This window comes from Scylla paramamosain, chromosome 15, assembly GCF_035594125.1.
Source record: "Scylla paramamosain isolate STU-SP2022 chromosome 15, ASM3559412v1, whole genome shotgun sequence".
NCBI classification, from domain to species: domain Eukaryota; kingdom Metazoa; phylum Arthropoda; class Malacostraca; order Decapoda; family Portunidae; genus Scylla; species Scylla paramamosain.
The window spans coordinates 7,116,105-7,128,511 of record NC_087165.1 but is presented as its reverse complement, the minus strand read 5'-3'; the positions used below and the strand labels follow the sequence as shown (position 1 = coordinate 7,128,511).

Below are 12,407 nucleotides of genomic sequence, written 5' to 3'. Positions count from 1 at the left end.
GTGGTCAAGGGCAACGCAACTGGAAGAAAATGCCCACTGAGGTGCCACTCCCTAAAGGTAGTCAGAAACGAACGTCAAAAATTGGAGGATAAGTGTCTTAAAACATCCCTTTTGAGAGAGTTCAAGTCATAGGAAGGAGGAAATAGAAAAGCAGGCAGGGAGTTCCAGAGTTTACCAAAAGAGGAAATGAATGATTGAGAACACTGGTTGACTTTTACATTAGAGAGGTGGACAGAATAGGGATGAGAGAAAATAGTCTTGTGTAGCGAGGACGCGGGAAGAGGGAAGGCATGCAGGTAGCAAGATCAGAATAGTCACCGTGGAAAAAGGAAGTAGATAGCAAGAGATGCAACACTGTGACGATGAGGGAGAGGCTGAAGACAGTCAGTTAGAGGAGAGAAGTTGATAAGATAAAAAGCTTTTGATTCCACCCTGCCTAAAATAGTGGTATAAGTACCCTCCATACACGTGAAGCTTACGGACGGATAAAGTCCTTGTACAGAGTTAGCAGCCGGGAGGGGGAGGGGAGGATGCGAGAAAAACTGGCTGAAACTACTCAGAACGCCTAACTTCATACTCGTAGATGCTGTTTAAGCTAAAGATGATATATGAAATTTTCAGTTTAGGTTATAAGTAAAGGACAGAGTGAGGATGTTCAGTGTAGAAAAGGGGACAGTTGAATGTCAATGAAGAAGAGAGGATAGTTATCTGGAAGATTGTGTCGAGCTGATAGGAGGAGGACTTGAGTTTTTGAGGCACTAAATAATAGTAAGTTTGCTCTAGTCCAGTCAGAAATTTTAGAGAGAGCAGAAGTCAGGCGTTCTTTGCCTTCCCAGCGTAAGCTGTTTAATTCCTGAAGGGTTGGACTTCTATGAAAAGAAGTGGAAACGTGCAGGGTAGGGATGGATAAGGCAAGAAGTTTCGTTTAGAAGATCATTGTTGAATAATAGGAAGATAATGGCTGACCAGAGAGAACCATGAGGAACACCACTGTTAATAGAGTTAGGCCCGGTTCACACTAGTCCAGTGACTAGTCCAATGAGTCAGTACTGAGCGGAGGAGTTGGCCGCTGTATACATGACCGCGCGTAAAAAAAAGACTTCCTCGACAAGGAATTTGTATACTTCTTGCTACCTTGCTGCTTGTAGCTGATGAAGAGAGGCCAGTGAGGTGGAGAAGAGTATCATTTATTGCACAGTAAAGAAATATAAGTAACTACACGCTAGTGAATCCTACAGGCCACGATGAGGACAGTAGCGTCTGCTGTACCAATACACGGTGTGGCGCAGAGAGAGGCTATACTAGTATTTTCCAGGTTGTCTGTTTGTCATTTCTTAATACACTGTCTTTACCATAGTTGCTGAGTGAGGCTTGTTGCGTTTCTGCAGTTTGTTGGCCTGAAACCTGTCCAGTCCATCCTTGTGCTTGTGTTTAGATGCTTTGAGGTGTTGCCGCATCTCACGCTAGGACCGCAGTCACTCCTTTTTCCATGAAGTGTAAGAATGTTTAATTTACAATATAGCAGTATTATTTTGCAAAGCTGTAATTTAATTACGTTTTCTCATGTACTTGAATATCGTACCTATAACATTAAAAAAATCAGTACGTGCAACACTCCGTCTCTCCATACAAAGTTAAACTTGGTTCATCTCTTCCGCTCGACGGTGGCTGTTCAAGCAAAGGCAGAAACATAGCCCGATAAAGGCTAATTCACCAGGTTGGTGAGTGAAGAGAGAGGAGAGCCAAAGTTGGTGGTGAACGTGGAAGTCTCCAAGAATGGAGATCTGGCGAAAGGGAAAAGTCAGGATGTGCTCCACTGTGAAAGTTAAATAATCAAAGATTTTTATAGTCAGAGGAGTTAGGTGAGAAGTATAAAGCACAGAATAATTTAGTTTGAGAATGACTCTGTAGTCATAGCCAAATGGTGATAAATTCGGAGAATTCAAGAGCGTGGGCATGAAAGGAAGTTAGGTTGTTGCAACACAGACAACATAGCGCATAGCAAGATTCAGCTTTGAATTGAGAATGAGGGTAGAGAAAGCAGGAGGGAATAGAGAAGGGAGTATTGTCAGCTGCCTCAGACACCCGAGTTTCGGTGAGGAAAAGAAGATACTTGTCGTCAGTGACACCACGTCTCTAAGTAGTGTATCTTGTATTTATTTGTAGTACAAATTGAGTACATTCAAGGAAGTGATATTTAAACATGTTTGCTCGCCTTTACATTCCTGGAAGAGATTTCGGTAATGAAGGATTTTTTACCTTCACTCACGCTGTCTTTATACTTTCCAATCGCGTTTCAAAATATCAGTAATTAAACCTCAAATATAAAACAGATGTTTTGTCGAGTTTCATTTAAAATCTTTCACTTTCATAACGCCAACCCTAAATATTACACAAAAATAATGACCTGGAGAACATTTCTCCTTTGCTCTTTAGTGATGTAATATTGGAAAGCTTCCCTTCTGGATTTTATTGCAACCTTAATAAATTTTAATTTATAAAAAAAGAAGACAGATAAGAAGCAGCAACCAACATGTCATAATACATCATGTCGCGCTCGCTCATTGCCTCTTCTAGCTTTCAGTATCTGTCTATTAACCTTTCCTTCTTGCCGGAAGTTTGTTCGATTTTCAAACAGTTCTTTAGAAAGGTGACCACTCTAATCCCTTAGGCTACAGATATATAATATTGGTTTCTTGCCTCTGTAGTGGTTTCTCTTAAAGAGGAAGAGTCTAAATCATTTATCTGCTTATAGCCTTCTCTCTGACTGTCAGTGTGATATGCTTTCCTTACTGAATCTTGTTCATCCTCTCTCAAGGATTTCGGTGAACCCTTTGGTACTGGCTTAGACTCATCAAAAACTTTTGATAGTTTTGCTTAAAACTTTAATTTCTAAGTTTCCCTTAAACATATTCTATAAATTTTTCTGCACCTTTACCTCAAGTTTCCTTTCTGGCTGTTTCATCGCTGGGATGGTAGACGGCTACGGTTCTTCTAAACATTAACAACGGTGTTACATAAGGCTCTATCTTATACCCAACCTATTTCTGTTATTCATAAAGGATCTTCTTCACCACATTTCATGTCTTACCTGATCTTACGCTGTTACTTCATGTATCGCCTCGACACAATCTTTCAAACAATGATTCCATCTTTTTCCTTCTTCCTTTCCTTCCTTCCTTCCTAGGTCATAAACCTTTCGAGAATTAATGCCAGAGAGAGAATAGAAAATGTTATTATGAACAATTTCTATAACAGGCATAACATAGCCAAAAAAGAGGAGAAGGAACAATCCTAGATTCATCCAGGGTGGAGTTGTCAGCTAAGGTTTAAGAGAAGCTTAGATTTAGAGATAGAGGAGATGGCAGTCGAAGAGAGGAAAGATAAATAAGAAAACAAAATACAGGGGATGTGTTTGGCTACATAAAAGAAGTCAAGAGATGGGAAAACGACTAACTCTTAAGATTTTTCATTGGTGAAAGAAATTTTGTAAAGTTCCAGAAAAAATCTAGCTTTCGGTCTCTCTCTCTCTCTCTCTCTCTCTCTCTCTCTCTCTCTCTCTCTCTCTCTCTCTCTCTCTCTCTCTCTCTCTGTGTGTGTGTGTGTGTGTGTGTGTGTGTGTGTGTGTGTGTGTGTGTGTGTGTGTGTGTGTGTGTGTGTGTGTGTGTGTGTGTGTGTGTGTGTGTGTGTGTGTGTGTTCGTGCGTCTGTGCGCTCGAGCCTAAAATTGCTAGTCATACTCATCCTTACTGTTACATGATAAAACCACACATGCACTCTCCCGGTTAATATTCTTTACACTGCCTACGAAACATAATATTGAACATTCTTACCAACAATCTTTTTTTTTTTTTTTTGTTCCCAACTGCACATGCATTCAAATTTATTAATTTATTTACACTACCTTTTTCGATCGCACAGGGCAACGGGACAACGGAGCCTCCAGTGATGCCATTTGATGTGAGTACTGCCTTATCTTATTGGTGGCTGTTTGCGCTACAACTGTTGCCAGTTTGTTGTTGCTGGTGTTCAGTTTAGAGAAGGGATATAGTTAAGTGTCACTGAAGGAGAGGGGAAGAGATATTTGTAAGGTTTGCTGAGTGGAGAGATGAAGACATTAAGTATTTTCAAGCACTGAAAAAAACACAAAATTTGGTCTGTCTCGTCCTCATAAAAAAATTTTTAAAAAGTTAAGAATTTTGGCGTTCTTTCTCTTTTTTGCGTGAACTGTTTAGTTTCTGGTGAGTTGAGAAACGCATGGTAGAGTTATCAGCGTACGAGCGGACGAAACAAGAAGCCTGGCTGTGAATGGCATTTATGAAAATACAGTAGGAATTAGATGGGTGATAATGCAGAGCCCAGTGGAAGAGAGGAACATAGACAGTCAATCACTGCAACGAAAGAACGGTCTGAAAAGAATCTTGAGATAAAGCTCCTGAAAGATGGATAGAAAGCGTATATATATAAACTACGAAATTAAAGCTGTATGTCAGACTCTGCCAAAAACTTTTGATATTCCTAAGGCAATAACAAAAGTTTGGTAAGAAACGTCGCGCAACGTAAGTAGGTCACGTTGTGTAACGATGATACTTGAATCAATGTGTGAAAATACTGGCTACTTAAACTTTCAATATATCACAAAATATTGGTAACTAGATAGTTATATACAAAGCAATACATTTCTCTGTGTGAAAATTATTGAGGGAGAACATCTAGAACGCAGTTAACTAATGTGCCATTTCTACATGGAGTCTTCCCACATCAGCCACTACTTTTATTAATACTACAACTACTATTACTGCTACTGGTGATGCTACTGCTATTTCTACTTCGAACTATTTCTTCTGCTACTACTACTACTACTACTACTACTACTACTACTACTACTACTACTACTGTTTCCATTGTTGTGAAAACTTGCCTTAATATGATAAAACATTGGATCTATTACTTGAAGTAGAAATAATTGCAATCTTAATATTCCCACAGGAGCACGACCCGCCAGTGGTTACTATGTTTGGTGTAAGTATCGTGAAGGTAGTGCTGCTACAACAACAACAATAACAACAACAACAACAAGAGGAGAAGCAGCAGCAGCAGCAGCAGCAACAACATCAACGACAATAAACAACAACAAAAACAACAACAACAACAACAGCACCGACAACAACCATAACAACAACAGCAACACTACTATTAGGATTAATTTTTAGGAGTGTTAAAAGTAGAAGTCTCGAAATAATATTAAAGTTATATTTGGCGCTGGTAACACCTCATCTAGACTACGCTGTGCAGTTCTGGTCCCCATATTGCAGGAAGGATATAGGTCTATTAGAATCAGGACAAAGGAGGATAACTAAAAGGATACAGGGGATGACGAGTATTTCTTACGAAGCGATATTTAAGTTGTTATATTTACATTTTTTAGAGAGACGTAGGTTAAGAGAGGACATGCTAGAAGTCTAGTGGTATAAGGGTTATAACAAGGGGGACGTATGCAAAATTCTTAGGATCAGTAACCAAGATAGAACAAAAAATAAAAGGTTCATGCTAGAAAAATTTAGGTAAAAAAAAAGAGATGGAATGGAATCAGTTCTCAAATAGAGTGGTAGGTGAATGGAACGGTCTCAGAAATCAAGTTGTTGGTGCTAAGTCATTAGGGAGCCTTAAAAGAAGATTAGACAATTTATGGATGGGGATGATAGGTGGAAATAGGTAGGTATATTTAATTTAGGGACTGCCACGTGTACGTCTAATGTTTTCTTGCAGCTTCCCTTATTTCTTATGTTCTTATGTACTACTACTACTGCTGCTGCTAGTACCAGAAGAACAGCAACAATAATAACAACAACAACAACAACAACAACAACAACAACAAAAACAACAGCAACAAAAACAACAACTACTACTGCTACTACTTCTACTACTACTAACGCTACTAGCTATTACTATCGTTTCCATCAGTGGGAACAGTTTCCGTGCATATAATGAAATATCAGATTCATTGGACATCACCTTTGTAATAGTAAGTGGGCATAACTGCAGAGTTTTCTAATTCCCACAGGAAGAAGACCCTCCAATGGTTACTATGTTTGGTGTAAGTATCGTGAAGGTAGTGCTGTTGCTGGTGGTGGTAGCACTACGACTACTGTTACTACTACGATTACTACTACTACTACATTAAAATAATACCTCCACCCCTTACTACTACTACTACTTACTATTACTACTACTGCTACTACTACTACTACTACTACTACTACTACTACTATATACTACAGCTACTACTACTACTCCTGCTGCTGCTGCTGCTGCTGCTGCTGCTGCTGCTGCTGCTACTACTACTACTACTACTACTACTACTACTACTACTACTACTGTTACAACAACAACAATAACAACAACAGCAACAATAAATATTACTACTACTACTACTACTACTACTACTACTACTACTACTACTATTACTACTGTTTCCACTAGTGTGAAGAATTTTCGTGGACATAATGAAATAATGGAATGATTACGCATCACCTCGATGGAAATAAGTATACAGTCTTCTTATTCCCACAGGAACAAGACCCTCCATTGGTTACTATGTTTGTAAGTATCACCAAGGTAGTACTGCTATTATTACCAATACTAGTACTACTTTTACTGCTGTATGTACGACTGTTGCCATTGTCGCAACTTCTATTGCTTCTACATTACTACCACTACTACTACTACTACTGCTACTAGTGCTACTATTACTACTACTCTGCATCAGACGTCCCGTTGTCAGATTAAAAGCAGTAACTTTAAGCTATTGTCACCACCTAGGTGTGGGCGAGACCATTGTTCTGACGGACAATGGATGATCACCATTACTGGTCGGCATATCATTGTGTAGTGATGGTATGAACCTTTGGGAGAAAATCTATCAGCAACACGCATGCTGTCTCCATGAATAATTTACTGTGTAACACGATTTTTGTCTTTTGGGTAGCAACTGTTATTTTCTATTTGCTTAAGCCGAGAAAACATGGAAAAACACTGGTATTTATTTCTAACTTTGCTTTTGTGACAAAATTAATGATATTTAAGAAAATTTAACTATTCCCATTGGGAGAAAGTCACGAATATGAACTCTCATTTGCACAATGTAGAAACAAAACGACATGTAATACAAAAGTAACATTTATTTATTTTAGAATTACATAAGTGGGGCAATAGGAGGAGGCAGTAGACACCTGCCGAAACGATAATTAGTCCCAGTGAGGTCTAATGCACTATTCAGGGGGTGCTGTGAACTTATCATTAAACCCAGCTGTGACCTCACTGAACGTTTCCCTTTATGTCTCACAACACAAGGGGGCAGTCACAGACTGTCCTCTAAAGACAACTCTCTTCCTCCACACAAAACTACAAGCACCTAATAACACACACACCCTTCACTCAAAAAATTTTAAAATTATAATGGCGACTCCTACACCAGTCTCGGAGTCCCCATCTGGGGAGGGGACCATAAATGTCCCCAGGTCGGACTGCCTTTCTGTCGACGACCCTAAGTGTCTTGATACCCCCGTCAACTTTTTCTTCATTAACTTCTGCAACATTCGCGGTCTAAGATCTAATTTTCAATCTGTAGAACACCACCTCTCCTCTTCTAAACCTCATCTACTTTTCCTCACTGAAACTCAGGTGTCTGAGGCAACTGACAGTAGCCCCTTTTCTGTTCCCTCCTACTTTCTCTATACTAATTTTCGATCCAAAGCTGGATGCTGCGTTTATGTGCGAAATGACTTAACCTGCTCTCGTGCCCACGCTCTTCTTGACTTCTGGAACTTAACCGAAAACATCTCCAATAACTTTGATTCTCTTCTTTCCCTCTATTTCAACCAGATGGCACCATTGCTATCACATCTATCTCTAAAGCTGAACTCTTCGTTCAAACCTTTGCTAAAAACTCTACCTTGGACGATTCAGGGCTTCGTCCTCCCTCTCCTCCACCCACTCACTACTTCATGCTATGTATTAAAATTCTTCCCAATGATGCTTTCCATGCCCTCGCTGGCCTAAACCCTCGGAAGGGTTATGGACCTGATGGGGTCCCTCCTATTGTTCTCCGAAACTGCGCCTACATGCTTGCACCTTGCCTAGTCAAACTCTTTCAAGTCTGTCTCTCAACATCTACCTTTCCTTCTTGCTGGAAGTTTGCCTACATTCAGACTGTTCCTAAAAAGGGTGATCGTTCTAATCCCTCAAACTACCGTTAAATTGCTTTAATTTCCTGCCTATCTAAACTTTTTTAATCCATCCTCAACAGAAAGATTCTTAAACATCTTTCACTTCACAAGCTTCTATCTAATTGCCAGTATGGATTCCGTCAAGGCTGCTCTAGTGGTGATTTTTCTGGATTTCCCTACTGAGTCTTGGTCACCCTGTTTTAAAGATTTTGGTGAAACTTTTGCTACTGCCTTAGACATATCAAAAGCTTTTGATAGAGTCTGGCACTAAGCTTTGATTTCCAAACTATCCTCCAATGGCTTCTACCCTTCTCTCTGTAACTTCATATCAAGTTTCCTTTCTGACCGTTCTATTGCTGCTGTTGTAGACGGTCACTGTTTTTCTCGTAAATCTTTTAACAGTGGTGTTCCTCAGGGTTCTGTCGTGTCACCAACTCTCTTCCTATTATTCATCAATGATCTTCTAATCCAAATATCTTGTTCTATCCACTCCTACGCTGATGATACCACCCTGTACTTTTCCACGTCTTTTTGTAGATGTTCAATCCTTCAGGAAGTAAACAGTTCACCCAGGGAAGCCTCAGAACGCCTGACTTCTGATTTCTCGAAAATTTCTGATTGGGGCAGAGCAAACTTGGTATTGTTCAATGCCTCAAAACTCAAATCCTCCATCTATCAACTCGACACAATCTTCCAGACAACTATCACCTCTTCTTCAATGACACTCAACTGTCCCCCTCTTCTACACTGAACATCCTCGGTCTATCCTTTTCTTATAATCATAAACTGGAAACTTCATATCTCAACTCTAGCGAAAACAGCTTCTATGAAGTTGGGCATCCTGAGACGTCTCAGCTAGTTTTTCTCACCCTCCCAGCTGCTAACTCTGTACAAGGGCCTTATCCGTCCATGTATTTAATGTTTCACATGTCTGGGGAGGTTCCACTCTTACCGCTCTTTTAGACAGGGTGTAATCAAAAGCTTTTCGTCTCATCAACTCCTCTCCTCTAAGTGACTGTCTTCAGCCTCTTTCTCATCGCCGGAATATTGCATCTCTTGCTATCTTCTACCGCTATTTTCATGCTAACTGCTCTTCTGATCTTAGTAACCTGATCTTGGTAACTTCTGATCTAGGCATGCCTCCCCTCTTCCCACGGCGTCGCTGCACAAGATTTTCTTCTTTCTCTCACTCCTGTTCACCTCTCTAATGCAAGAGTTAACCGTTAATCTTCAACCCTTTCTCTGGTAAACTCTGGAACTCCCTGCCTGCTTCTGTATTTCCAACATCATATGACTTGAACTCCTTCAAGAGAGAAGTTTCAAGACACTTATCCTTCAATTTTTTACTACCACTTCGGACCCTATTCGGGGAACGGCATCTCATTTTTTTTATTGGATTTTTGTTGCCCATGGCCGGTGCCCCTCCTACATAGAAAATAAATAAATAAATGAATAAAACTGGATCAATTTATTTATTTATTTTTTTTTGTTCTAAAAACTGCTGCTCTTTCTTTGGAGGAGTGGGTACGGGGAGCTCAGAGCAGTGTGGCACTGGCGCAATGCATGACATAAGGTCTGGATATATGATAGTAGGTTAGTTTCAAAACATCGCTGTTCATATAAAAAAAAAATTTTAAGGGGAACAACTGTTATTTTCTTTTTAAATTTCTAGATAAAAGCAATTAGAAAATAACATTTACTGACCAAAAACAAAAAAAGTAAAAATTTTGTTACACGGTGTAATCAGCTGAATACTTTCCAAGACAAGTACTTTAACGCTTGCGGTTGAGAGAGAATAAATTTCAAGCGGAAGATGGAATATTCTGAAGATTAATGAGTAATCACACCATATTATGCAAAATCGCTTTAATAATATGTCTAATTACAAAAAAAAAAATAATATACTAAAGAGGAAATATTAGAGTGAATAGCTGTCGTCAGTTATAAGAACTTATTTCTCATTGATTCTGACCTCTGCCACTCTTGAGCAGTGTGCCTCTAGTACTTTCTCTCATTTCGGTTATATTTTTTGTCCAAATAGTCGTTCCACTGCATCTTGACATTTTAGCCCTCTGTATCTCGCAATGGCTGATTTATTCTTCTCCACTTTTAGACATACTTCTTTGCAAAAATCCTTCTTAAACTTTCGTATTATTTTTTTGCAAGTCCTAAACAGGTTTTTTTTTTTTCTCTTCATCCAAACTTTTCGTTTCCCACTTTACACTTTTAGTTGACATCTCTATCAGCGTAACATATTCTCTATGAAGGCAGCATTTGTATGCTGCTGACCACTTGTTTCATTTACTTTCACTAGTGAATGTCCACTTTTTCATCCTCTACCGTCAGCTTTGTGTCAGCTGTAATTTGTACATTAAACTTATTAATTCCCTATCGGTGTGTGTGTGTGTGTGTGTGTGTGTGTGTGTGTGTGTGTGTGTGTGTGTGTGTGTGTGTGTGTGTGTGTGTGTGTGTGTGTGTGTGCGCGCGCGCGCGCAGTGAGAAGTATTCATAAACATCCTTTCTTTGAATTAAAGAAAAATCGTTTCTTTGTCTAGGACGAGGAAGCAAAGGACGACGACGAGAATGAAGTGACGGAAGACGACGAGGGAGATACGGAGCTTCCGGTGAGTCTATATTCGTAATGCCGATACTTACATTTACAGTATATATCTAAAAGCAATATACATGTATCATGACATAGTTACCAAACATTTTTTCTTTCCATTCAAAGATACTAATTGTATACAACTAGTATCATGGTAATGACAGTATTAATCATGAGACAAGTTAATCTCTTGGCCTAAGTGGGTCTTTTAAGAAGCCATTTTCTCTTAATCCTGAAACAGTTCCCAGTAAGATCTCAAGCACTGGACCGGTTTCATACTGGATTAGGGGGTGCCGCGAACTTTCTAATGATCCATCTGTGACCTCACTGAACGTTTCTCTTTGTGCCTCACAATACAAGGGGATAGTCACAGCCTACCCTCTGAAGACAACTCTCTTCATACAAATCTACATGCACCTAACACACGGACACCCTTCACTCAAAATTCAGAATTCTATTATGGCGACTCCTACACCAGCCTCGGAAACGCTGTCTAGGGAGGGGACCACTAATGTCCCCAGGTCGGGTTGCTCTTCTTCTCGTATCTACCCTAAGTATCTTGACAATATCCTCAACTTTTTCTTCATTAACTTCTGCAACATTTGGGGCCTTAGATCTAATTTTTAATCTGTGAAACACCAACTCTCCACTACAAAACCTTCTTTTCCTTACCAAAACACAGATGTCTGAGGCAAATGACAGTAGCCTCTTCTCTGTTCCCTCCTTTCTCTATCCTCACTTTCGATCCAAAAATGGATGTTGTGTCTATGTGCGCAACGACCTAACAAGCTCTCATGCCCACCATCTTGAATCTTCCGAGTTTTCTACCATCTGGCTACGACTACAGTCACTCTCAAACTAAATTTATCTGTGCTGTATACTTCTCACCTAACTCTTCTGACTAAAAAAAAAAAAAAAAAAAAATACTTTGACTACTTACAAAGTGGACCACATCCTGACTCTTCCCTTTCGCAGAGCAGAAATCTCCGTTATTAGAGATTTCAATGTTCACTACCAGCTTTGGCTTTCCTCTCTTTTCACTGACCAACCTGGGTAACTAGCCTTTAACTTTATTATTTTCCATTACCTAGAACAATTAGTGTAACACCCTACTCATACTCCTGACTGTCTTGGAGATACGCTCAACATTTTTTTTTCTTTTCCTACCCTCTAATCTTTCTGCATATGCTGTCATTTTGTTCTCTCCGTTGGGCCCCTCCGATCACAAGCTCATATCTGTATTTTGTTCTCTCGCTCCAATCCCTCCTCAGGATCCTCCAAAACGGAAGTGCCTCTGGCATTTACCCTCTGTTAATGGGAGGAGACCAGAGAAGGTATTGTTGAATTTTTTCTTGAAATGACTACTGCTTTCGTGTCTGTTTCCTGAGTGCATAACAGAGGTGGCGGTATCTGGCATGGAGGCGTACATTCCTCACTTTCTCTCACCCTAAACCTTCCAAACCTTGGTTTAACTCAGCCTGTTCTCGTGATGTACATGATAAACAGGTGGCCCATAAAAGGTACTTGAGCCTTCCATCCCTTGAATCTCATGCACTTTATATTTCTGCCAGGAAT

General features: G+C 39.8%; 1 protein-coding gene across 1 annotated transcript in view; it reads left to right on the top strand.

Annotated features, from left to right (window-relative positions):
• The window catches only part of LOC135107350 (blastula protease 10-like), a 28,562-nt gene that overhangs the window by 286 nt on the left and 15,869 nt on the right, over positions 1-12,407 (top strand). Inside the window, exons 2-6 of the mRNA XM_064017082.1 lie at positions 3,921-3,959; positions 4,989-5,021; positions 6,064-6,096; positions 6,573-6,602; positions 10,783-10,851. Coding sequence (XP_063873152.1) covers positions 3,921-3,959; positions 4,989-5,021; positions 6,064-6,096; positions 6,573-6,602; positions 10,783-10,851 — 204 coding nt within the window. The remainder of the gene's footprint in view (positions 1-3,920; positions 3,960-4,988; positions 5,022-6,063; positions 6,097-6,572; positions 6,603-10,782; positions 10,852-12,407) is intronic.